The 27,307-nt window shown below is 42.8% G+C and overlaps 2 protein-coding genes across 4 annotated transcripts; one reads left to right on the top strand and one right to left on the bottom strand.

Moving 5' to 3' along the window:
* Positions 1–4,124: 4,124 nt before the first annotated feature.
* Positions 4,125–9,025, top strand: LOC133958579 (fibrous sheath CABYR-binding protein-like). The gene is made up of 7 exons (XM_062393494.1): positions 4,125–4,278; positions 5,944–6,954; positions 7,061–7,204; positions 7,304–7,372; positions 8,019–8,087; positions 8,195–8,273; positions 8,363–9,025. The coding sequence occupies exons 1-7, from the start codon at positions 4,206–4,208 to the stop codon at positions 8,535–8,537; spliced, it is 1,620 nt and encodes a 539-aa protein (XP_062249478.1). The 5' UTR covers positions 4,125–4,205; the 3' UTR covers positions 8,538–9,025.
* Positions 9,026–9,124: 99 nt separating this feature from the next.
* On the bottom strand, positions 9,125–27,302 carry LOC133958417 (excitatory amino acid transporter 2-like). Of its 3 annotated transcripts, XM_062393394.1 has the most exons (11): positions 20,831–21,169; positions 18,436–18,575; positions 17,616–17,768; positions 16,098–16,348; positions 15,902–16,010; positions 15,156–15,282; positions 14,813–15,046; positions 14,113–14,307; positions 13,636–13,770; positions 12,661–12,871; positions 9,125–11,696 (listed from the first exon to the last, which is right to left on the bottom strand). In XM_062393394.1, the coding sequence occupies exons 2-11, from the start codon at positions 18,566–18,568 to the stop codon at positions 11,622–11,624; spliced, it is 1,623 nt and encodes a 540-aa protein (XP_062249378.1). In that variant the 5' UTR covers positions 18,569–18,575; positions 20,831–21,169; the 3' UTR covers positions 9,125–11,621. The 3 variants fall into 3 exon arrangements, with proteins under 3 accessions (XP_062249378.1, XP_062249292.1, XP_062249210.1); XM_062393308.1 differs by lacking the exon at positions 20,831–21,169 and adding an exon at positions 27,140–27,302 and having other exon boundaries at positions 15,902–16,348; XM_062393226.1 differs by having other exon boundaries at positions 15,902–16,348; positions 20,831–21,174.
* Positions 27,303–27,307: the final 5 nt, after the last annotated feature.

Here is a 27,307-nt window from a genome sequence, read left to right as displayed (position 1 = left end):
TTGCCTCTTGTAGAAACACAGCTCCGCTTAAGCTGCACCACTTATTTACATATGACTGTGAATTCAACGATTCAGCAGAAAAGCTGCCACCTGCACCGCGTTGTGTTTCCTCGCTGCGCCTTCACACAATGTGGGTCAAACAGGGATAGAGGTTCAAATGTCATCCAGGTAGAAGACACACAAATACAGCTTGAGAGCAACTTTGACTTAGTGGTGACGGTTTGGAAGCCACAACAATGGTGTTAATTTTAATGCTAACCTGTTTATTATTGTACATCTTATGATTAGTTAAGGAACATTTAATTCAGTTTATTCATATTTTGGAGGATTTTAAACCTGTTTATTTTAATTCAGCTCTATCATTGTGCAATTTCTTCTGTAAAGTTTTAGTTGTGCAGAAGAAAAGAAAACATAGAATCAGATGAAATAGTGTAAATGGTCTGTATTCATAGAGAACTTTCATTTACCACCCAAAATCACATTCACTTATTTTCCCTCAAAGCTGTCAGGGGACATTTGGGGCTCAGTATCCTGAGAGGACACTTTTGGAATCCAGACTGGAGGAGCCGGAGATCGAACCACTGACCTTCTGGTTGGTGGACGACCCGCTCCACAGCCTCAGCCGACCATAATGGACCTCATGGTTACAATCCCCATAACCTTCCAAACCTCCATTGAATGTTATCTTTCCATTCCAGTTTCTTGCCTCCATATTTGAGTTAATAAATCCTCCTTCACATCTCAATGATGAGGTCAACATGGGACAGTAATAAAGCAGCATGATCTCCTCCCCAGATCTGTATATGAGGTAAGAGGAAGGAACACGCTCTGCTGTTCCTGTCGTGTTTCTGTGAGTCTGACAGACTGAGGTGGATATTTGTCCACTTGTAGTATCTCCTGGTTATTCTTGGTGGTATTACCTCCGGCTACTTAGCTCAGTTGTCCGGGGATTTCAGGGACAGCAACAATGGAGGCTGCTGTGAACCATGATATCAGAGGGAGGGAGTCTGCAGAGGCGGCTAATTGCAAAAGTTTGTCCATTCACACATTCGATTATACATGAGCACAGAGAAACCAGGGTGAGGTTGAAAATGTGGTAGTCCTGAGGTGTATGTGTGTGTGTGGGTGGGGGGGGGGGGGCATGCTCGAGTGTGTGTCGGGTCTTTTACTTGAGAGAAAAGATGAACATCAAAGATTTTTACTCGCACATTTGGAAACCGTCCAGCAGTGCTCATGTTCAGGCCATGCTATTTCAAATTCAGGCTATTTCACTTTTCAAGATTTAAACGCACTGGAATATTTTTGAAGAAAGAAGCCCTGCACCAGCGGGGGGGAGGGGGGGGGGGGCGACGTTCAGGGCTCGATATCAAGGCTCGCTGCTGAAAAATGTAAAACACTCAACCAAAGAGAGGCCAGATATCTCAGAAAATGTAAAAGCAACGGCTCACCTCGAAATGAGATCCTGTCATCACTGATTCACCCTCATGTTAGTTGAAAAGCCAGTGAAGTTTGCAGGGTGATGAAACTCTTTGCCAGTTACAGCCTCCATCGTTACTCATTAGACTTTCCCCCCCAGAACACTGACGTTATGTGTCTGCACCAAAGCCCACAACAACTTTGCTGCTTCAACCCGACTATTCAAGAGGCGTTAGAGCTCAACAGGGACAAGTTTGTATTATTGCGTTTTAATTGGTGTATAAATACATACAAAACTACAATATATTGCGTGTGCTGGAAGTCGTTGGAGAGGAATCAGCTGCAATGTTGTTGTTTTTTTACTTTTTTTTGGTTTCCAAACTTCCAGAGAATGTTATCTTTACAGTTCAGCAGAAAATAATTATCTCCTGGAATCAGAGCTGCTCTGAAAGTGGGCTCTATCCTCCTCTGATACACTCTGGGGGATGAAGATCATTTGAATAATAAAAAGCATCATTGACTTCCTCACATTTAGCCTCCGAGGATTCAAACTCTCCCACACTTTGGTGTACAGACCCTCCTCCGTCACCCACTGAGAACATTTAAACCTTGACTCACTGGCATTGTCTAGCCGGTGCAAGTGGGTTTTGCAGTCAGTCAAGTAACTCACCCTATAATGAAATTGTATTGTAATGAGTCATTATCTAAAGCAACAGGGAGAAACTGTTACGAGGTGTGGTGTTCAAGTCTGGACGAGCACGCACCCACACACGCTGAGTAATTCATCACGAGTGTCGCAAGGTTATGAAACGTGCCAGGAAGCCCGGGGGCCAGAGCTCTGCAGTGACGCATCCATATCCGTCATATACCAGCATATCACAACAATCATTATATACCAGCACACACTGCCTGAGGGAAGAAGATATACTGAGCTGAGTCCAAATCTGTGTATTTTCAGAAAAGTCGAAACAAGACCACGAGTGAGGGTTGTTGGTTTGTTCGAATCCCCCGGCTGGCGGGAGATGGAATCCCGGGGAAGTGCTAATGAGAGAGGGGGGGGGGGGGGGGGGGGGGGGGGTGGGGGTTTGTCTGATGTGTCTCCAGAGCCGCTCATGATTTATCATCTCTACCTGAGCTCTCCACCTGAGCTGCGTTCGGAGGAGTTTGCTGTCGGGCAAACAGATTCCGCATTTCTCTGGAAGCTGTTTTCCAAACTGTGCACAGAGAACTTTCACTTTCTGCTGTTGTTAATAATGAAGCTGGGACTTTATCACACAGCTCTGTGGTCCTCACTGATGGTCTGTGGTGTTGGTCTGTGGTGGAGGTCTCTAACCTGTCTGTCACAACATGAAGATCTGAATGCTCCTTCCGACATAGATGGCAGTAATAAGCTTCCATGTTTCATTGTTTATTGGAGCTTTTACCTATTATACTTCAGTTATCTTTAGTTGTATATGTGAATCTAACTAAAAAGACAAAAAATGTAATTGAAATTGTTCTTTGTGTGTCTGGGATCAGCTCATGAGTGGGTTCCGAAGGAAGAGAAAAATGATTCCTGTTGATATGAATCACTTCTCAGGTCCAAACACAACAAAAATTCTTCAGTAAGAAAATGATGTTACCCAAACTAGAAAAGATTATCATTGTTTAGTCTTGAAATGTTCCTGCCATTTTAAAACGGGATTCTGCCTGTTTGCCGATCACAGCGATAACTCTGCTGGTTTTCATTTACCCGTGATTAAACTTGACACGTTGGCTGGAGGTAAAGGTCGGGACCTGGTGTTATTGATTTATTTCTTCAAATCCATCAACGGTCAAGGTCACAGCATGGGACAAGAGTTAAAGGTCAACGCTAATGCATGGGAAATACATTGAAAGCACTTACACACACCTGAAATGGTCTTTAATGAGCTACACATGTATTATTATTATATCTACTCGTGTTCTGCAATAATAATCTGCGACTTAACATGCGAGTGATAGTATGGGAAAGTATGTAAAACTACAGATGAAGCATCTCTCTGACTTTCTAGTTCCTATTGATGTATTTGAATCCTGGTTTGAATTGTTATGTCAGACCAAGTTCATCTGGTTAGATCATTACTTGTACATGTCGCTAAGTTTCACTGTCATGAGCCAGCTCTTCTGTCCATTAGACATCCATACAAAGGGATAATTCACATTATTACTGTAATGATACAGATTGTTTTTAATGGTTAAACGCTGGTCCCCTACAAACTTAATCTAATAGAAACTTTATTCTCTTGCGGGTTCTCCTATAATGAAATTAGGGAAACTGTATTTTCTATTTGTATTTTTTGTTGGTATTTTTGTTTGTACCTGGCAGCTATGGATCTCATTATGGCCTTTTAATGTTTACAGCCTTGTCTGCTGTATTTGTTATCTTTGTTATATTTGTGTTGCTTGGTAATGAAGATACAGAAGTACGGAAAATAAAGAAATACTCATTTTTTCCGAGATAACTATCTCAGAAAAACAGATTTTTTTTTTTTACTGTGTATATTTTCTTTGTGTGTCTGATGAGAGAAGGAGGAAAGAAGCGTGAGAAAGTGTCAAAGAGAGAGAGGGAGAGGGTGTGTTCCCAGGTGTGCCGGCCCTCCTGTGTGTGTGTTTGTGTGTGGTGCCAACCATTGTTGTACTGATGCAACACCTCCTTGCTGGTGTATATAACAGGCAGATGCATGATTCATCTGTTTAAAATCGGTTCAGCTGAATAGTTCCGACCTGTGAACTAATAACTTCAGTCCTTAGCTCAATCCCTTTCTGGAATGATGATGAACAATGTTCTTGTGGGACTTTTTCTTGGACTTCTGGCTGTTGTCCAGATGACACCAGTTCCTTGTAAGTTTGAAATACTTTCTCTTTTTAATTCTTTTGGTTTTTAGCTTTAAGCTTAAGCCAACACTCCCTTTTTCACTTTGCTTTAGTATCCGAATTAACTTGTCAGCCATTTGATTTTTACTTTTGAGAATCAAACTTTAAAAATGAAGGTCCAAATCCTGGTGGGATTCATTTTTCTGTTTACGTGGTCACTCTCACTGATGGTCAATGAAACTCCTGACTCTTGTCTATATCTCAGGACTCGTGAGGCCGCACTCACGGGCACTGAAGGCTGAAAACTACAGAAATTATTCTGTGCAGACCTCTGAAATTTCATCAATTCCCAAAGTGTCCTTTTCGCCCCCTCGTGAGTCAGCGATTTCGCTGCCGCCTGCTCGGATGCTCCTTGTGTTCCACGTCTGACTCTCTCCATAAGAATAGGATTTCATAGTCGCTGCACAGGTTTCACTGGCACCTCCAGATTACACACAGACGCCTTTGTGAAATGTTCCGAGCGGCTCCAGGAGGTGCATTAATGCGTACGGCTTGAATGAGGTGAAACCAAAGATCGGCAGAGAGCTGTTACACGAGTCTTGGCGACTGGTAACTTCATCGTGTTCACTGGAGCTGAACGTGATGTGGGCAGAAATGGGAAATGGAGAAGTGTGATTTGATTCTTATTGGTTTTTCCTTTAGTTTTTTAATTAACGTCTTTTTGAGATTTCACAAGGCTCTTTAAGGTCAGTGAGACAGATCGTTTCCTCAGGTGAACGTAACAATGTAGTTTTTGTGTTATTAATGAAATTCAAGCATTTGGGAATTTTTTTTTTAATTAAAATAAAACAATACTTTTTCACTATCCTCTAATCTTTGCTTTTGGGGGAAATGTTATAATTTTACCTCCTTGGGCCTCAGATTTTAATTCAAATTAAATATTTTCAGACGTTAAAGGGAAAAATCTTTCATTTGTTGCCCATAGACACTTTCTTTGTAGGTAGAAACATGACAAATAGTTGGAAACCACATATTTGTTTTCAGTTTTCAATATAAAATCTTTCTCTGAAATGTAACTAGTGGCAACATCTACACATATAGTGAATCAAAATCTAAATATTTCATTCGGTAATGGAGAAGAGTAAAAGTAAAAAGGTACAGCATAAAATCCCTTCACTGATCAGGTTAATAAACTATAACCTCACCACTATTAAACTGGGATGATACATGCAGCTAAAACACATTTAGATGCACAAGAGAGGATGAATATTTATATTGTTATGTGATCAAACCCGTGGCCTGATTCCTGCTCTTGCTTTTTCCTCTTTCTGTGACATGAAACTGTGTCAGTGGCTTCAGTCCAACTCACACAGAACTCTGGTGGTTTACTCGGAGGTGTGTCAGCGCTGTGTGGTTTGCTCTCAGCCAAACTGCTGCTTTGATGATCCGGCCTCTCTTTTGTCAACCCACTCGCTGATGATTAGTCGCTGGTGTTAATCATTACTGTTTCTCACCACACCCGGAGCGCAAGTTTATACAAGAGTATGGGGCGAAGCACATAAGCCCACATGAGACGACTTTGTAACACTTCACAAAAAGCTCTGTAGCTTTCCTCCTCCTCGCTCATGTCAGGGCCGGTTGGTAAACACTTCACGTGACCTGTGGGTTTTTTCCATCTCTGTTTTCTCTCAGCTGTGACCGAGATCCCGGCCAAAGCTGAGGACGACGTTCTCCGAGAGGCGGTGACCGACGGCTTCCTCGTCAACTTCTTCACGACTGAATCGCCCAAAACGATCGCCACCGCGTCCCAGCAGCCGCCCTCTGACCCCAAAGAGGCAGTGACCGAGGTGCCCACTGAGGAGCCCAGCGAGGAGCCCACCGAGGAGCCCAGCGAGGAGCCCACCGAGGAGCCCAGTGAGGTGCTCAGCGAGGAGCCCACCGAGGAGCCCAGCGAGGAGTCAAGTGAGGAGCTCAGCAAGGAGCCCACCGAGGAGCCCAGTGAGGAGCCCAGTGAGGTGCTCAGTGAGGTGCTCAGTGAGGAGCTCAGCGAGGAGCCCAGCGAGGAGCCCAGTGAGGTGCTCAGCGAGGAGCCCAGCGAGGAGCCCAGTGAGGTGCTCAGTGAGGTGCTCAGTGAGGTGCTCAGTGAGGAGCCCAGTGAGGTGCTCAGTGAGGAGCCCAGTGAGGTGCTCAGCGAGGAGCCCAGCGAGGAGCCCAGTGAGGTGCTCAGTGAGGTGCTCAGTGAGGTGCTCAGTGAGGAGCCCAGTGAGGTGCTCAGTGAGGAGCCCAGTGAGGTGCTCAGTGAGGAGCTCAGCGAGGAGCCCAACGAGGAGCCCAGCGAGGAGTCCACAACTGCCGTGTTCATCCAGCATGGCGGTGACCACAATACAACCACAACAGACCCATCTACCACTCACAGCTCTCCATCTGGCTCTACGCCCTCATCAGTGCCAAATGACGCCAAACCGTCAACCACCACCCACACCGCGGCCGCCCAGACCACTGACCCCGCTGTCTCCAGCTTCCTGAGCACTCTCAGTTTAGACTATGGGTCTGGATACGGAGTGGATTATGAGGATTTCACCATGAGCTCCAGCACGACCCCTGTGTCCGACACAGACAGTAGCACTGCAGCATCGACCTCCGAGGCTGCTTTCATCCATCTGTTTGAGGACAGTGAAGGATCCGGGTCAGGATTGACAGCAGGTACGTCAATTTCTCGAAAAATAGTTCACCTCCAATCACCATCATGTTGTCTTTATTCTTTGCCTATGAAGACTTTAAGCCTTGTGTTTGTAATGTTCCTTCACAGAAACCAGCATCGCACCATCGACTTCCACGGCTATTCTCCTCCCATCCACAACTCCCGGACCCGAGGTTTCTTCAACCTCATCAGCCACCAAAGAAAAAGCAATGAATGAAACCAGTTTGTCTGATAATTCAATCATAAAATCAGGTAATGTCCTCTATCCCCAACAGTTCTGACCTGATATCACTATAATACTTTCTTTATTGTTTCCTATGGAAGGTTTTAAGAGTGTTTGTTCTTCTTCAGGTCGTAAACTACCCAATTTTGAAGAAGCCAATCCTCCATCACTGCAGGGGGCAGCCAGCAGTACAACAGGTGAGTCCAGGACAAAGATCGATTTCATTTTCCAGCTTTGGTTAACATCGATAACATCTTGGCATAAAACTATTCAACCCATTCTGGCTTTTCAATGGTTCCTCCTCAACAATAGAGAAGTCTGCAGTCTTGCCATTTTTCTCCATGGTGACCTGAAAGCAATTATCAAGAACATCTAACCACTGGAGGGCCAAGGCACCTTCATTCACAGACCGTCATCGGCTGTGGGCAGATAAGCAATAGTATTACAATCCTTATTAAAAATGATCACTAACTTCAAAGCATCAGAAAAATAAAAGAAAGTTGTATTACACAGGCAATGAAATATCAACAGAAACTTAATGCATGAGAATTCTCCGAGCTTCTGTGTGTTGAGGACACTAAAGCCACGCTATGGGGAAGGGGGGGGGGGGGGGGGGGGCTGAGATCGGCATTTCATGAATGAATGCGTCAGTTTGGATGAGACATCAGTGAAACAGATGTCTTTGTGTGTACCACACAAACTCTGAGGAGGTTATAGAACAAAATGTAATTTGGTCAGGGCTGCCAGATAATACATGTCCAATTGGGTAGACAAAAGTGAAGTCAAGACATATCACAACTTTGTTTCCTATGGACGATTTTAAGATTGTTTGTCCTCCTTCAGGTCTTCTTCTACCCATTTTTGAAACTGGCATTCCTCCATCGCAGCAGGGGACAGCAAGCAGTACACCAGGTGAGTCCAGGACAAAAAAAAAAAATCGATTTCATTAGCCAGGTTTGGTTAACATCGATAACACCTTGGCATGAAACTAATCAACCCATTCTCTGCCATATCTCCAGGTTGGGTCATCATCCTTGGTTTCATCGTCGGTGTTGCAATGCTGGTCATGTTGTTAGCCGCCATCGCTACCAGAGACAAGTAAGACTCGATAATCACAAAGACAGGAAAACTATTTCTAACTTTTCACGATTATGGAATTAAATCCCCGTCTCCTCCTCGTTGTGCAGGTGGAATGGACCTCGCAAGGTGTCCGAGGCCGAGACCAAGACTGACTCCACCGACCAGCAGAGGGGGCAAGAGATGGAGACATTCCTGCCCAAGGACAAGCCCATGGAGAACGGGAAGTCAGAGTACACTGTCATCCCTCTGGAGGAACTTCCGGAGAGTTACTCATCACACTGACAAGCAAGAGAGAGAGAGAGAGAGGGAGAGAGGGAGAGAGAGAGAGACCCTCGGGGGGCTTGGGACTCATCACCGAAACCACGCGACTGTTTTTGTAACAGACGGATTTGACCAGAGGAACAAAAACTGTTGGAGCAGAGAAGCCCTTCCTGAGCAACCAGCCTGATCTGGTTTTTCCTGCTGACTTTCGCCACACCCTGCCTTAGAATCAACACTTTGGTTGATTTTATTTATTTCAATATGAACTCTGGCATTAAATGTAACAAGCCAAATCGGTCTGGGCTGAGATGCACGAATGCCCTTTATTTCAAAAACGACTACAAAAAGTCGACGCTTCATTTCCTTTTGTGTCCTTTTGTAAATACTTGATGACAACCGTTTTTAAATCTGTGATGAAAGACAATGATTGTTTTTGTCAGTGCCTTCTTTTTATTGTAACTTAAATCACTTTGTGTTAATGTTATTAAAGACTGTGATGTGGATTGTAACTTAACGCTGCTTTTTTTCCTCACGTTTGTTATGTAAGCTCTAAAGAACTCAGCCCATTAGCTTCAATCACGTAACCGGAGAAATAAACACAGCAGCGGCTCATTCAATAAACGTTTATTTGTTCCCATTAATATTTACACACACACAGGTATTAAAACATGTACACGTTTCCAGTCCGCTCAGCCTGAGAAATGTTTCTGTGCTCTGTTGTCGTCATTAGCTTGTAGTCTAGTCAACGTCAGAAAGAAGTTGTGCGTCACAATGAAAGTCCGACACAAGAGGAGGTGTTGAAAACGTACTGGGACCAATATGTGCATAGAAACAAAGAGAAACGATAGAAAACACAACTTTTATTTCCTAAAGATTGTACAACTGGACCTGTTCATAGAAAACACTAAACACACTCGGCCAGCTGACTAACAGCACATTCTGATCTGGTGAAAGGACCAGTGGAATCAATGGGAAATTGGTGTAATTGATTTACGATTGTTTTTCTTTCCTCCAGAAATCACGGTGTTCTGATGATTTTTGGTTTTCCAGGTAGGTGATGATTGAGCTAAACAGCGAATCGCATTGAGGTCAACGACATGCAGACAAAGTGTAGTTGCCAGCACCAATATTATCATGCACTCAACACTGCGTCAAAACACCACATCTGTAATGAATCAACAACAATACAAAGTCGTCAAGAGACAGATTTCCTCCGTGACAACCGTTTGGAGCTCAGTCGTTTCTCTTAAAGCAACAACATGCAACTTTTTCTTTCTTAACAGAGTTTGGTGGATTTGTTACAGCGGCAGCTCTTCTGGTTCATGAAGCCGAGGATCATGGGTAATCTCCAGCGTTCCCTTGTGTTTCAGTTCAGTGAGTGCGAATATGCAGTCACAGCTCCAATCAACACATTGATAGATTTATATTTTTCTCTGACAAGGAGCCCAACAGACTCAGCCACCACATGGGGGCGCTGTTACTCAGTAAAAGTTACACAGTGTTGCTTTAAAAATATAAATTGAAGGTATGGTTATAAAATAAATCGCCCTACTTTCACAACCTCTCACAACTAGTGGCCCATTAAAAGAACATTTCCACTGTACTAACATTGCTACACACATACATATTTATATTTAAATAGAGAGAGCTAGAGCTATAGTCTTTATAGAAACTTTAAGCATAGCAAAAAAATTCAAATTCTATACATATGTCTAAAGAAAGTATATACACAAAGTGCAAGGAGGCACTTTAAACATGAATGTATAAGCTGTCGCTTATATGAAAAGAGAAAAATAAATAATTCAGGTTGTTACACAGACTTAAACTCAAAACATGTACAAATACAGCATCAACATCCAACGACCTTGTTGTTACGGCTTCTGATCCGAACGAGAACTGGAGGCAGAAGTTAGTGAGCCCTAAACAAACGTGACCCGAAGCTTCTTAACTCTACATGCAATTGCAAGCCTTGTTGTGTCTACTGTGTGAAATAAAACTTTAAAATCTGCTAAAAATCCGAGTTGATATGTGGTGAGGAAGGCCCAGCCGTCCTCACCCAGAGGCCAGTGAGCCCGGAAGGTCGAAGCTGTTTTTATATTTCCTCTGCTAAACTGTTATTCATGAACCGGAGTAACTTTTCTCCGGAAATCATACCGACTGCACTCGGCAGTTGACGTCTTCAAGGCAAAGGTTGTATAACAGCAAAGAAACAGACAGTTTGAAACAAAACAGAGCAACGCACCGGCCTGCTGAGAGTTTGAGAGACTTCACAATCACAAGCTTTCCTTCAAACTTTCTCCCCCCCTCTCTCTCTCTCTCCCCCTCTCAGGAAAACACATAAACTCAAGTACACAGGCATACTTTTGTTAAGTTTTTTTTTGTTTTTGTTTACTACAAACAGAATCGCAGTGCTTCACTCATAAACAACATATATACAAAAAAATAAATACGTCAATAAATACATAACAGGGAGGGCACCCTTGTCGTTCTCTATCCTCCGGCTGTATAGATCTTTGCAAAACATCCTGTACTGTTTGTTACCACATTTAGAGGCCACGCCCCTTCTCCCCTTATGGTCCTAAGCCCTAAGCTTCACTTCTTAGGCTTGACCATGACGACCAAGGCGTAATCTCATAAGTCAAACAGTCAAAGGTAATAGCAGTATTTAACCTTCTTGCACTTACATCATAATGCCTCGTGAAGCACTGTTCACTCCTCCCATGCTCTCGAAGCAGCACCGAGTAAGGCCCTGAGTGTTGTCAAGCAAGGGTTTTTTATTCTTCCGGAACGAGTGCGTGACCCGCTCAATGCAGTTTGTGTCCAGGTAGCGCAAATGCAAAAGATCTAGTACAGGTTGGTGAGTCTCGAGTGGTTTGTTCCAGTAGCTCCCCGCACGGGTCACTGACCAAAAAACAAAAAAAACAAATGTCCGACTGTTTGTTCTGATCTCGCAGAACTGTTGACTCTGCTAATTACATTTGTCTTCGTTTTGTATATGACATAAATATATATATTTTTTGGTTGTAGTTTTGTTTCTAGTTGCGTCAGCAGAGGAGTAAAAGATGGTGGAACTCAGGGTAAGGCGCAGCAGCTTCTGAGTCTGCTTTATTTCTGGCATTTCCATGGTTCCTCCTCAACAAGAGAGAAGTCTGTAGTCTTGCCATTTTTCCCCATGGTGACCTGAAAGCAATTATCAAGAAACATCTAACCACTGGGGGGGCCAAGGCACCTTCATTCACAGACCGTCACCGGCTGTGGGCAGAGAAGCCATAGCTTCAGTACATCGGGCCACTGGCCTTGGGGGCGGGGCTTAGTTTGTGAATCCCCGGCATTGACAAACATGTCCTCTGATCCACTGATACATATTGTTGTTGACAGAATTGTACAGAGGAGCTGTCTTCCACTGTTGGCCATGTATTTTATGGATTCTCTGCCCAACCGAATTACAAGCCTTATCAAAAATGATCACAATGCAACTTTATAGCATCAGAATAATAAATAAAAAGTTGCATTACACAGGAAATGAAAGATCAACAGAAACTTAACGCATGAGAATTCTCCGAGCTTCTGTTTGTTTAGAACGCTAAAGCTACGCTATAGATGGGGGGGGGGGGGGGATCTGAGATCGGCATTTCATGAATGAATGCGTCACTTTGGATGAGACATCAGAGAAACAGCAGTCTTTATGTGTACCACAAAAACTCTGAGGAGGTTATAGAAAAAACTGTAATTTGGTCAGGGCTGCCATAAATACATGTCCAATTGGGTAGACAAAAGTGAAGTCAAGACATATCACAACAAAGTACAGACTAAAGTACAAACGTGTACAAGACAACGCTTTCTGTAAGATTGATTCATTTGGGGCTTATACAAGAATTTTTGTTGGATGATAAAAAAAACAAAAAAACAAAAGTAGAACGTGAGTTTTGCTTTTTTTTTTTGGAACCTGGTATCACAAAAAAACTGCTTTTTCATAATGACAGTCACTATGCACATGGTCACAAATGCACCGACACAGGAAGTCACGTAGAGAAAAGAAACACGAGCACATAGAGAGGAACACAAACACACGTGGACAGAGCCCGGGGGGGGGGGGGGGATTCCTCTACATACACGTCTCTCTGTCCGTTAACATGAAGTGTACCTTGCAGTCGTCTATCAAGATTGAGTTGTGGTTAGTGTATACATTCTGGTTGCTGTTATTTTCATAGAAGGATTGTGTCTTTGCCATCTCAAACTCGTCCATCCGGGCCTGCTGGGCGTCGAACGAGTCCAGCTCGTGTTTGCTGAGGTGGTAGACGATGCCGGCGCCGTACGAGTCGCCCACCACGTTCACCGAGGTCCGGAAACGATCCCTGCGTGTGGGAGGAGAGGGCGAGGACACAAACCAAGACGTTAACACTGCACAATCTTATCCCAACTCATTTTGGGAGGGATTTATATAAAGTTGCGTTTAGCTGATTATGGTTTCCCTGACATTTCCCTCTAGTTTTGTCTGAGGTCTTTTAAAAGCTATGGGATGGATTCCCCTGTACAGGAAGTGATGGCTTCTACATGATTGGTTTGGGTCAGGCTAACTCTTATCTCAGCCATTTCAGCCCCTTAGCCAGAGTTGTATTAGTTGTGTACACCGCCCCCCCCCCCCCCCCAAAAAAAACATATGGTAGAGACCTGAGCAATGTGCTCACTGATTGAAATGAGACAAACTTTAAATTAAATTAAAGTTAAGCATCTGTTTCAATGTCTGCGTGGGAGTGAAGAATCCATAATTATATCTACAGAGTCAGACAAAGAAAAACAAATTTTCTTAACTACACAGACATTCTATTTAAATCATTATGTTAAAGAAGGTGTGGGTTTTATTGTTAATGTGATTTTATCGTCTTTTTATATTTCTTTATTCTCTTGTCTACCTCATCCTGACGTGCCTGCTGCTTAATTTCCCCGGTGTAAGTTTTATCTTATCATGAAGCAACTTCACCATTTCTTACATTTCTCAGTTTTGTTGAGTGAATGAATCCAAAGTAGAATAAACCTATTTCTGTCTGAAGGGAGTCTTCTAACAAACCCGTGATGGATCTGAAATGGACGTCCGGTGTTGTGTTGGTGTTGAACTCACAGCAGCCAGTCGACAGCCACCAGGAGGCTGATGTCCTGAGTGGGCAGCCCCACCGCCGTGAGGATCAGGAGCATGGTCACGAGGCCCGCACTGGGGATACTGGCTGCTCCCACACTGGCCAGGGTGGCTGTCATACTGCACAGGAGACAAGTCCAACGCTCAGCGGGACAAACCACAGGCTCACGGCCTCCGACCAACACACACACTGCACACGCTCGACACTCAGTCACTGCATTTCCACATAGAGAAAATCATCTTTACTAAGAGGATGGAGAGATTCAATTATATTAACCATAGTTTTATTTAAGAATGTTAAAAAGTACATGTTTCCAGGTTGAGTGTGGTTAAAAACATTTTAATTTATGCACATTCAAAAGAAGGATTTACAGGAGAAAAAATTATAATATTCATAATTGCTGCAGAATCTTTCTTTCATTGTCAATTCATTCCCTCACAAGCGTGCTGTGACGTTCTCACCTGACGGTGATGATCTGTCCCCAGTCGAGCTGGATCCCGTTCATCTGAGCGATGAAGATGGCCGCCACGGCCTCGTAGAGCGCGGTGCCGTCCATGTTGATGGTGGCGCCCACGGGGAGCACGAACCGCGTCACCCGCTTGTCAATGCCCAGGTTCTCCTCCAGGCAGCGGAACGTGACGGGCAGGGTGCCGGCACTGTGGTCAAACGGGTAGAGGGGTTTTGTCTTAAACAACTTAATTTGACTGGACCCTTTAATCTTGTATTTACACTGGAAGAAATCCACTTTATACAGTTTATTACATGACTTCTTTCATGAGTTTGACTTTGCCGAAGAAACTAAAACTTCTACTCATTGGAATTCACCACGAGTCGACGTGAGACAACGTCGGTTGTGACTCAGCAGTTGTTGTGTTTGCGTTACTCTGATAATTAAGTGTTTCTTGTGTAGATGGCGCCGCGGTGAGCAGGCAGCAACTTGAAAGAAGCGAGCGAGCTCACCTCAGGAGGCCAGATCTCATATCATTAATAAAACATAGAGCATAGGAAAGAAACATCCCACATGGAGGCAAAGTGAGTCGCCACTGGGAATAAAAGTTGTGTTGGTTATTTAAAACACGGCAGAAAGACGTGAAGGTGTGAATATAAACCTGTGGAATTTAAAGCAGGAGAGAATACTTAAAAAAAAAAAATGTCACCAACCTGGACGCTGTTCCGAGCGCGGTCACCCAAGCCTGGAATATTCCCATGAAGAACGTGAAGGGGTTCTGTCTTACTATCACAAAATATATCAGCGGGAGGAAGATGCCCCCGTGGATGATGAGGCCCACGATGACGGTGACCATGTACATCCCCAGCTGCCTCGCCACCACCTCCAGGTCGGCGATGGAGATGATCTTTCCGCAGATGAGGCAGGCGATACCGAACGGGGAGTACCTGGAGATACACGTGTGTGATTAGGAGTCGTGTTTGTGTTTTGTGTGATACTCTGAGTATCGGCAGCTGTACTGATCGTGGATCAGTGCCTGCGCCGGGCAGCACTCACCACATGATCGCACCGACGAGCCTCATAACGATCTCGTTCAGGACGTTGAAGAACTCCAACATCATCTTGGCCTTTTCTCCCATTTTGCCCATAATGACTCCGAACGCCACGAAGAACCCGATGAGACCTGGAGGAAGGACACAGGGACATTAGCTCAGTGTCAAAGGTTTACTCCTCAGTGGGTCTGGTTCTACGAAAACAAAGATAATATTCTGTGAAAAGACGACATACGAACTTTGTTCTCTTGTTTTTTTTGCTGCATGTTTTCTTTGGATATGTGTTTCTAGACATTGTCGGCATGTTTTGTCAAAATGTTTTTGTCGAAATGTTTCCACGAGATTTTTTCTTCGGATATTTTCCCTACATTTCTCTCTACATGTTTTTAATAGATATTTATATATCAACTCTAAGAGTTAATGTTCATGACGGGTATTCAGGCTGAACCTGTTATGATTTGTATTATGATACGTATCTATTCCGTATTTCTGACTCATAAAGACCAAATAAATCCTTTAAGAAGAACTTCATTTTTCTGGATTTTCTCTTTTCAAAGCATATAAATAAAGAAATCTGGCACGTGTCCCTTGACTACAAGTACTTTGACACAGATCTGGATCCAGATGCAGAATTAAAACCCTTTTTCTATGATTATGATAAGTCTGACTGTGCAGCACTGGTGGAGGAATATGAATTATTATGTACTTGTGTTCTTTATTTCTATTTCAGTTTCCACGCACTTCACCTACCCAGGACATTCATCCCACTCTTGAACTGCAGCGCCCTTTTCACTGTGAACTGTGGGGGTGCCTTGGTCCTGTTGGTGGGCACTGGTACTTTAGTAACCACGGTTTGGATCTGGACAAGAAGCGAAATTAAAAAAAGAAAGCAGTTGGTGGCGAGAGGCAAATGAATCAGACTTGACTTGGTGGGTGAGACTCCTACCTGCTGAAAACAGGCCTGCACCAGGTTCTCCGGGAACAGATTCCGGATGAGATCGAAGAAGGCGTCAACGCTGGACACGTCGTCGTTCTTCTTGCCCTGCCCGAGGTTGGCCTTCAGCTTGGGGTTCCCGGGGTGGATGAGCAGCACCAGGATCACCCCCAGGATGGCTGCGATCACCGTGGTGGACATGTAGTACACCATGGCCCTGGTGCCCAGGCGCCCGCTGGATTTGGCGTCCAACCCGGCGAGTCCTGTTAGAAGTAGAGAGACATGAAGACAATGTTCACAATCAGAAGGATTAAAAACCCTGAAATACTGAACAGATCCGTCGTGTTTGTGTGATTTCTGTGTTGATTTGACAGTGAGACTTGCTACCGGTTGTTTCCCACCTGCAGCTGTGTGATCGTGACTTCTCTCTGAGGAGCTATTGAGCGAATATATTGGAAAAAACTAATTCTGCACCGTTTTATGAGAATTACAATCAAAGTGAGACGACTCGGTCGGAATCTGCCGCTCGAGCACACGTGACCACGAGAACCACTGCTGCTCCCCACGTTTGGACTCAGTGAGACAATTGGATTTATCTTTTGAAGTCAGGGTTTAATTATCCAACGTGACAGTAGGTGACTGTGACTCAGTCTCTCCATTGACTCATGGAGGGAACAAGAGGTCTCCACTTCCTGAACAGCACACGCTGCCGATAACATCTGTCGTCTGCACGTGAGCTGTGCAGGGTGGTGACTCGGAGGGAGGAGTCAGAGGTTGTGTTTAAGTTGTGGAGATGGAGTGTTTTTTAAAGAAGTCTGCACATTGGGCAATGTACAATTTTATAAGTGCATTAAATCTTCATATGCTCTGGATAGCTGGTGATTATTTGGTATTTCTCTTATGTTTTTTTGCATTCGTAAAGACAGTTAAAGTAGTTTGTTAAAACAGGTCTAGTCATTTATAAACACAAAAATACACCTGACCAGTAAAATATAAAGAACAATTAACACTATTCTAATATTCTAATAAAGAACTAAAATGTATTATTTCATTTGATTGTGTATTTCATCAATACGTGGGTTGTTTTATATGTGGGAGATTGTAGTTGTGTAATTCTACATTTAAAAGTAATGTGAGGTTGAAGTTTTCACTAAAAATATACATATAATATAAATAAGTCATAATCGTAGAACAAAAGACCTCCTGTCTTCCACACAGTTTTGTTTGTATATATCTAACATGTATTTGAATCTAATACAAACAATAAACACAATGATTATAATTATAAATTGATCTGTAAACTGCACTTTAAACAATGCTCGAAGACACTTTAGGTTAAAAACAGTCAACTCAAATGAAAGCAATTACATATGAATATAAAATACACATCATTAATAACACATTATACAATAAGTTTTCATTCGGGAAAGTAAGACACTCTGCCTGTTCTCCCTTTCGTCCCCAGCAACAGGTCGCACCCTGAATCTCACTGGTCCCTGAGTGCAGCTGGGAGCTGTCAGCGTCTCGTACCTGTGACCAGACTGGAAACCACAAGGGGCAGGATCAGCATCTTCAGCATCCTCATGAGGATCTCCCCCGGGAAGGCGATGATCATGATGACATCAGCGGGCAGAGGAGAGATGTGCCGCAGCAGCATTCCAGCGATGGAGCCCAGAAACACACCTGAGCCGGCGAGAAGGAAAGAACGACTATCAGCTCCACACTCCGAGACGCGTGAGCACTTAATGTGACTTAATGGAAAAACATTAACGACCATGAGATGAATCAAATCTCCACTTTCTTCCCATCAGAGTCGTAATTATCGCCACAAACTGACGTGTGAGTCAGAGCCGAGACGTTAACTCTAGATTCCGGGATAATTAGGAAACACATGTGATGAATAAAACCGTTAAACCCGCGAGGTCGTTACGTTTTACTTTGCAGGAGCTAATGAAATAAAAGCACCACTTTGTATCTGATGTTACCAGTCAGCACAAGAGCATCAATGGAAAAAAAGCTCAAATTAAATATAAAGTGCTTCAGAGTCATTTAAATCCATTAAGGAAGAAAACCATCAAAAAAAATATGTTGCTCACTATTAAATCTCCTCTCAGCCGAAACCGTAGGAGTTTAAAAACACAGCAGCCATTTAAAGTAGAGTTTGTGTGTTCTTCCTCGTGTGGGTGGAATTTCTCCCACAACCCAAATTCATGTAGGTGGGATAATCGCCCCGGGAGCTGTTAATGTGTGCAGCAAACCTACATTTTGTCTGATGCATGCTGGGAAAACCCTGCGTCCAGGACCTTGATAAGTGATGATCAGTGAATGAGTTGTGTGAGTGCAGACCTACCGAGGATGGTGAGGGTGAGAACCATGTGCTTCATGACTTTGTCACAGAAGCTGCTACACATGCTCTCGGGATTCTCCACGATGGGCTCCAGGTGGCTCTCGTCCATCCTGACCTCCACTTGCTTCTTCATCATGTTGGCACTGAAAGTGGAAGAGAGGAAGAGGAGTGTTCATCACTGGGTTTCCAACAACTCCTGCTGGGTGGAGGTTACGTTTCTGTCCCTGTTTGTCTGGACAGATTTCCATAAAACTTGGTGGAAGGATGTAAGATGGGAGAGAACGAGAAAGACTGGTGGATCGAGACAGAGCGGTTGTTCCAGGTATTTTGTTTTTTGTTTCTTTTTTAAAATTTAAATATTCACCAATTTCCCACAGAATAACTCATGGATCTTAACTACGGCATATTTACAGGACGGATATCCAGGGTTGTTTTGTTGGCGGTGCTGTAAATGCAATTCAATTTTTTTTATTGCAGAATTAAGCAAAAACTACTCATCGGATTTCCCATGAAACTTGATGGAGGTACTGGATATGGACCAAAAACAAAATGAAATTTTAGATCAGAACAAAAGGGAAAGATCAAGTCTTCTCTTCCACCTTTTTCACATCGCCAGTTTTCCAGGGAATAACTCATGGATCTTGAGCTTCACATTAAAAGAACTGAAATATATAAGTGTGTGAACTTTGGAGAGGAGACAGTCAGACTTTGGCTGATTCCTTGATATCAAAATAACATTTAATTGCGACATAATTGGAGCCTGAGGGCGTTTAATGGGCGTGAAGCTCCCACACGTTACCCGACGGGTCACTGCTGGTGTGGGTAGAAAATACAAGCAGCTGATTAGCAGCAGCACACGTGCACTGGAGGAGACTGGTTTCCATCTGTATCTCCAGTGAGGCCACAGGAGCCACAACACAAGAGTTGATTGGTGATGGAGAAATGGTGCGCACAGAAAAAGGTGTAAAACTACTACGTCTAATTGCTAATTAACCAAAACAGACATATGTACACTTGATTAAATCAAATTAGTTCTGCACACTCTTCAGTCTGGGTTCACAGGTGGACTTTTATAATCAGGGACTGACATTCAGAAAACAATTAGCACAGAATCAACATAAGAGTTTGATTTGTAGTCGGCGTTTTGAGCAATTTATTCCATTTTTTTTCTCGCTGACTTTGAATAAACACACGAAACCATCTGTCCTCCGCTCTGCTGCTGCTTCTGTTCAAAAGCAATCTATGACAGTTTATTACACGTGCATTTATTACACGTGCAGATGTGCTGATCTGCTGGTGGATGAACCCGGCCCCTCTTCATTTCACTGCTCATACTCATCGTGTCACCGAAGCAAAAAGCATCTCAGGTTTGTTGTGGTCTGGCGTAAAGCCTCTTGGACTTAAAGATCAGCTCGACCCTGAGCAGCCTCTAAATCCTCTGTGCAGCACAGACGTGCACACTTATGTAACAGCGTCGACCTTCATGTCTCCAACACCTGGAATATTAACGCTGCCGGCAAAACGCAACAGGAAAAATACTTTTCTCTCCTGAGAGGTTGTAGATTAAGTGAAACGTTTCCTCTGAGAGAGAAAGTGCTTCTCCTCAGAGAACAGTGCACGACGGACAGCAGGAACAAAAGCTGATGGATTTATAAAAGCACAGGAACATGAAGCACACATCGCTCCACATTCAATAACTCCAGTGTGAATTAGTTTCTGCAAAAAGGAAAAAGAAAAGGGGCCAGAGAACATATAAGGTGAGGACAAATTGCCTAGTCAATCACGCCTGTCTGAAACACTGTGCTCCAGCATTAATGAGACTTAAGCCCTTTAAAGAGGATATAATTAGCGCCTCCAGCACACAAGCCACCGGGTTACGCAACAGAAAAGGGGCTTCCCAGGAAAAGTCAAGGTGTCACCTCCATACTTACGATTATACAGGAGATTAAACTCATTTTAAAAACAAGAGCGCCACGTTCGCAACGGGATTTATTGTTGTTTTGGGGCGAAGAGGCAACGCAAACAAATCAGTTTGAGTCCAAACAATCTGCACGAGTGACAAAGGAAACAGTTTGAAGTTTGGATTTTTCTCTGGTTTTGACACCGGATGCAAAAAAGTCAAAGATCACAAACAGGTGCGCCATATTTAAAGAGCTTCAGCAATAAAATCTGAAAATTTAAATCAATATGCGTCATTAAAAGCAAGACTACAAATGTATAACTGTATAAATATAACCTTTATATACAACATATACCCATAATACACCTTTGCATTATTGCATCGCTTATACATCAATATACGTCAATTTAAAGCTGCTCAGGGTTACTGAACTTTATTTTGAAAAGGATCTCTTCATTATAACAGTACGAAGACGATCCCATTAAAACAAATACTCACCAGTTGTCTTGCAAGTTGTTTTGGAATTGGAAATGAAACTGGTGGAGATCTACTACACAGCCGTCTTCACAGGGGAGAACATTAACAAAGCCATGACTCACTGGTGCTTTAATAAATCCAATCAGAACATGATTGAAAAAAGAAAATGATCTTCAGTAATTTAAAATCTTCTTCCTCAGCGTTCGAGGGTAAATCCACAGTCACCTGCTCATTCGGCTGCAGGGAGGCGTGTAAAGGGAAAGTGATGGAGGGCTGACAGGAGCCTCCCAGACAGGAAGGGGCGGAGTCAAGCAGCTGAGATTACCAGCGAGTGAAAATCCTGCAGGTGGTCTTTTTATAACTTTTGTGTTTTGTTTACTTTACTTTCTTGTTTACTACTCCAGTGTTAAAGGGCGGAAATAGTTTTGTTTTCAGAAGTTTTTATTTCGTATTTCTTTACGGGGTCCTGCTCCTCGCGGCCTAGAGAGGAAACTGAGCCCGACACCAACATGGCGGCTTCCTTTCCAAATCATATTATCGGTAGTGGCAGCACGATTTATCTTGTTGGCCTCACTGACCACTTGTAGAACCTTAGTGACATTTAAAGTACAAAAATCTCGACCAATCAATTATGAAAATCATCCTTTGTGACTTATCTGTGGCCAAATTGTCTCATATTCAGCTTGAGCCAATATAACATTAAATGACTTTATTCCTAATGTGCAAATCCATGAATTATAAAAGAAACACCTTCAAAACATGTGGAGGTGCGATGTATTCACTTGAGATTAATTCATCGATCAGGAATTATTCTGAGAAACTGTTTATTATCTCGTTAATTCAGAAAAATGGTATCAAATTGTCTTTTTTGGGGACATTTTTGACAAGAGGAACAGTAGCTGATTATTTTTTATTCAAATTTATACTTTACTCATTTGAAAACCAAGTCTAAAGCTGTTGCAAACTATTTGTGTTAATGTTAATTGGGTTCATCTGCATTTGTCATTATTGTTTTGAAAGATTCAACAGAAAGAACGAATTAATAAATTAGTTAACATTTGATTCGCACTGAATTTTTTGCATTGAGTTCACGACGGACAGTTTCTCCCCAATTTAGCAGCAAAACACTTCAATGAAAAGTGATTTGTCGGAATAAAAGAACGAGAAATATTAATTGCGGCTGCTTCCTCGAGACATTCTTGAACTTTCGATCTAACACATAACCTCGCTAATTACGACTCATGCACAAAATGGACCTGGTTTTCAGGGGATTTTAAGTGTCTGTAAGTTTTGTGTTGCGAAAAAAGAGAAAAACACAGAAAACATAAACCTTTCTATCATTTTATCAACTGTTTATCTTTTTTTTGTTGTTGTTATTATTATTACTATCATCCATGAATGTTTTTTGTGCTCATCTGCCTGAACCACATCTTTTGACCCCGAGGCACAGGAAGGAGGTTTTAGTGTTCAGTGCTGCTCGGTGTGATCGTTCTCTTCCTGGAATCGAACGTAGCTTCTTTCAGTCTCCTCTTTTAGAGTGACACGGCCGCTGTGCACGGGTCAGTCTCTCATGTCCACGTTTTGTTTTCTACCTCACTTCTCGCAGTTGGAATGGAAGGTGAACCGAATGTCTGATCGAAGACGAGCACGTATATAAACTGCTGCAGGAAACGGGCCCCATTGTCCCTGCTGTGTGGAAGGAGGCCCCTGTGCGTCGGGTAGGTGACCCTCAAGATCCGCAGGGCGTGTGCGAGGCCTCCCATTACCCAGCATCCTCTGGGCTCCTACAGGGCGGAGGAGGGCACATGGCAAAGCCCTCGTCCGTGCGTCTCCACACCTCGCTCCACCTTTTCTGCCCTGAGCACCGAGCCAGCCTCATGCTTCAACACCTGACAACACACAGCACGCTTAGACAGCAGGAGGCTATAATTATCTAATCTGTCCTGAGCCACGCTAATCCAGCGCACATACACACAGAGATGGATCAGACACACGGGCCGAGAACAGGTCGGCAGCTGTGAGATCTCAGGACATATTTCCCACACATCACGGCACTGAGGCCTCCTCCCTTCACGTGCTGGGGACACCTGCTGGTACTGGTGGTGGATCACCTCGCTGGGATTAGATCATAAAAACCAGTTTAACGATCACGCTGATGCATCTTCAGACCCGTCCGCCTGTGATTCCACTTGGGAGTGGGGGGGGGGGGGGGGGGTTCTGTGTGAAGCTTCGCACACGTCACTGCACAAAGTCACAAACGCAACAAATCCTACTTGTGTTGATGTCTTGAGTTTCACCGATAAGGAGCCAACAGACTCTCAGTCCATAATATTGTTGTTTTTAATGGAATTGATTGAAGTGGAAGTGTAAAAAAAAAATTCAAGATCTTATATTTAAGATAAAATACCATAAACCATATGTTTCTATCATAAAGGAAATTATTGAACCGTCTTGCTCTGGGATTGAAACAATAATTACACAATTTAAAAAAACTATTGAGTTTAATAAAATGTACAAGAAAATAAAGATATGAAGTGTATTGTGTGTGAAAATAAAAAATATTAAGTGTGTACCGAGTAAATGCAGAACTGGTGCCTCACAGCAACTACAGAAATACAATATGTTAAGGGAGACAGTCAATTTATAGTTATAGTCACATTAATAGAAATAGTTTTAATCATAATATACCAAATCGGAATTAGAAAGAATGAATGAGGATGATATTTCACATGATATTTCACATATTTCCGCTGATATAAAATAAGTTGGTAACAATTAAGTATTTTCAGATAACAGATTTCAAAAGTCTTTGACTTGACCAGTAGCTGAATATGATGCTAATGATAAATTAACCTTGGTCCTGATCATCAGCTCTGACTTTAAGCTACTTCAACAGAATACTGTATACTATAATATACCTCACTTTATAATATGTATTCCTTCAAATGCATCAATCTGAGAGGTATCTGTGGCGAATGGTTCTTCCTACACTCAGCTGACCTCAAACTCAACTCAAACTATTTCTGAGAGGAAGATGGAAAAACATCAATCGATAAACTAAGAGCTGCAAAAATATGGATTCACACCTTTCTGCAAAAGACATGATGGCAGGAAGTAGAAAAAGTTTCCCAGTGTAATAAATAGATTCAACAAAAACTAAAGACCAAATACAAATTCATTTGAAAAATAGTCTGAAATGCGACTGGAACAGAATAACCCTATTATTTTGTGTTTTAGATTTAATAAATGTGTAAATGCAACACAATGGACCAGTGTGGACCACAGGCTCTGCAGTGGGAGCAGTGGGAGCAGTCATCAGCCAATAGAAACCCTGTTTGGCCTGGATTGCAATCACGCCGCTCGGCTGATGATGGTGTTTCCGTGATGAGTTTAATGACATCTGTCTGATGAGAGCAGCACTGGAGCTGCATGTGAGGCGCAGCTCCTGAGTACCAGAGCTAACGGCTCTTACTTACGCAGGAGATGTACAATTAAAACATTTCCCAGCCGAGGAGCAGCTCTTGACTCCACTTGAGGAACGAAGCTGCGAAAGAGAACCTAGTTTTCCCCGCGTGTCCTCGACCGCTCCCTTCCACACACTGAAGCTAATTAACCAAGCTGTAGGGCGGGGCACTTTCCTGCAGTCTAATCATGGCTGAGGTGAGAAGATGATTATTATTCATTTGCATCTCTGTGTATTGAAAAGCTCGCAGCACAAAACTGGCTTTGACTTGTAACTCAGTGAAAACCAGTTTCCATTCGGCCCAATAACCGAAGTATACATCTTTCAACAGCTCTAACTTCTTGTTTACATCTTGTTTACATCTTGTCTACATCTTGTTTACAACTTGTCTACATCTTGTTTACAACTTGTCTACATCTTGTTTACATCTTGAACATCGTGAACGAGCGACCAGCCAACACTGATCTGGTTTCACTGGGGGTTGTGCATTGCTTGGTTTTGGAGTTTATGAGATTGAAAACGTCACAACGGAGACACAACTTCTGAGATGTTGCACATTGTGACAAATAAACGTCTCCGGCACTGAGCTGTCTGTCGGGACGGTTTTCATCATTGGCTTCTACCATTGAGAGAGTTCAACAAGTGTGAATGATCGGAAGTAAACACTAAACGTGCAATGTAAATACACGTATTATTAAAGTTATTATAATTATTAATTAAAAGAGTATTCATGCTTTTGTTTGTGTCTTTTTTTCCTCTTTGCTGTCATTATATTTTAATCATAATAAATTACCTCTCTGGTAGACAAATAGATCAATATGCATATGCATGGATTTACAGAAATTATAAATAATTTATTGTTCAAAATGTGATTAAATCTTGAGTCTCCTGATGCATTTAAGAGTTGAATGATCTAATGCTGTAAGACCGGGGGAACCTGCATTATGAATGTAATGTGCACCTGCTCCAGGAGCCAAGTCTTGAGGAAGCAGAATAAAACCCCCTCTATAGTCCCGTGATGACCCGTTTCCATCACATGGTGACTGTCACTCGATTCATTGTCAAACCCAAAGAAAGTGAATTGAGTGGTTGCTTGTTGAAATGACAGCGTGATACATGCCAAGGCCCCTCCGCTGCTTCCTGTGCCCGCTGAGAGTAATTACACCACAATCATTTCCTCTTGTGCCTGAGGCTGTGAATAGAAATATGGAGGTGGTGGGATTTTTAATCTCTGAAGAAAAAAATGTTTAAATTATAATAAAGAGGAGTAGGTGTACGACTAAATCTATTGGGAATGAATTCGATATTTGTTGTGTCGTTTTGTCGTCTTTTGGACTTTGTGTTTCAAAAATATCATCGATGTGAGGAGGGTTTTCTTTCGATGGGATAAGATGAGTCATCGTTGGGTCGGACGCACTTAACCGCAGGAGAGATTGACCTAGAGAGGAAACGCACCCCGGTGTTGAGAGGAGGTGTTGACTACTCAGGTTCTCACATGTATTCATAATATTTCAAATTCACTTATGGTAGAGAACGTTTCATCTGTAATTCTGTTAATAAATAAAACACAACATGTCTAGGGAGCCATGTAACATTCAAATCCTGATGCAAAGTTGTATTTATATTCAAAGAAACAAAATCAAACACAAAACATTCATGAAACTGTCAATTTAAGATATCCTGAAAACGATTTTTTTTTAAATAATTTAACAGATTTTTATGGGAACTGAATTTATCCGTGCCGCCATACAAATTGAGCTTGATGTGTTCTTCATGTATTTTTGATCCAAGCCATAGTCATTTCTATCACGTGTCACTGAGTGATTGGACCTGGAGATTTCTCCTCAGGATTTCAAGTGAATAAAAGGGACAATTATTTTACTGACCACCTTCTAATTCTATGGAAGAACATTGTCTACCTACAGAATGGAAAGAGTGATTCCCTTCATTACAGTCTAAATGTCCAAACTATTGTTTATTTCTATTACTATGACATACTATTATTGTTCTATATTAATGTCTTTATCCACCGTCTGTCACTGAGTGTGTTTTCTGTGTGTGTGTCTGAGTCTGCAGAGAACATACGGATGACAAAGTTGCATTGAATGTACGAACTGCATTGTTTAATTTATACTGTGTCAAAAGAAGTTGTGTGATCGTGTCTTTAGTCACGATCACGACTAAGAGAGAAAAAAGAAAGTGATGTGCAACTCATCCAGTTAATTTCACTCGGGATCCACGGAGTAACCCTTCTGGCGATTCTTTTGAACTTCATCTTCTTTTGAGTTTGAAGGGTGTGTGTGTGTGTGTGTGTGTGTGTGTGTGTGTGTGTGTGTGTGGGATGGGGGGGGATTGAATCTCAAAGAGCGCCAGTATCTCTAATGATGCACATGCGGCCCGGGGCCATCAGTTTTGCATTGCTTTAAGAAACTGTCACTTCCAGAAAAAAAAAAAATGCATGAGTTGACTCGTTCCTGTCCCGAGATGTAAAGTCATTAATCTTTTAATTCACTAACAGATGTGTCTCTCACCAACGCAGCTTATTTCAAGACTTTGGGCGCTGATGATGATTTTTTTTTACTGGTAACAGGCGTTTTGCCAGTTTCCTAACGTGACCCGCAATGAGCCATTGATTCAGGAGAAGGGGAGTGGGAGTAAAACCAAGCACAGCAGCAACCAGTACACTCAGGTGTCAGGAGAAATGGGTCACAGCTCGAACAACACAGCAAATCAAGAGCTTACGATGAATTGTGTCGAACCAAGAAACCAGCATGAGGAAGAAACACTGATGGAAGTTATTCGTAAAAGTTCTCTTCATACGAACATGTAGAACAAGGTATCGTCCAAATCTGCGTGAATATTCTCACCTGTGGAAGTCGTGTCTTCTTCAAATTTGCTTTCCTGACAGGTGCTTTCCTTTAATCAATGATGTGCAGAGTCTGTGGACTGAGCTCATACAGGTGTGGCAGCAGGTTTCTCCTCCTCTCCCGCGCTGCTCCTTCCCCCTGCGACCTAAACAAGCGTCCTGCCTGTCC

Source organism: Platichthys flesus, chromosome 1, assembly GCF_949316205.1.
Source record: "Platichthys flesus chromosome 1, fPlaFle2.1, whole genome shotgun sequence".
Lineage (NCBI taxonomy): Eukaryota > Metazoa > Chordata > Actinopteri > Pleuronectiformes > Pleuronectidae > Platichthys > Platichthys flesus.
This window is presented reverse-complemented; position numbering and strand designations above follow the sequence as displayed.

Bases quoted from the DNA above. Each gene is read 5' to 3' on its own strand.
- LOC133958417 (XM_062393308.1), bottom strand. From the start codon at position 18,568: ATGATGAAGAAGCAAGTGGAGGTCAGGATGGACGAGAGCCACCTGGAG. The intron at 14,308-14,812 runs GTTGGTGACATT...GTTTGACCACAG, and splicing joins GCGCTCGGAACAGCGTCCAG to TGCCGGCACCCTGCCCGTCA. The intron at 13,771-14,112 runs GTGAGAACGTCA...TCTCCTGTGCAG, and splicing joins GGACAGATCATCACCGTCAG to TATGACAGCCACCCTGGCCA.
- LOC133958579 (XM_062393494.1), top strand. From the start codon at position 4,206: ATGATGATGAACAATGTTCTTGTGGGACTTTTTCTTGGACTTCTGGCT. The intron at 4,279-5,943 runs GTAAGTTTGAAA...GTTTTCTCTCAG, and splicing joins CCAGATGACACCAGTTCCTT to CTGTGACCGAGATCCCGGCC. The intron at 7,373-8,018 runs GTGAGTCCAGGA...GTCCTCCTTCAG, and splicing joins GGCAGCCAGCAGTACAACAG to GTCTTCTTCTACCCATTTTT.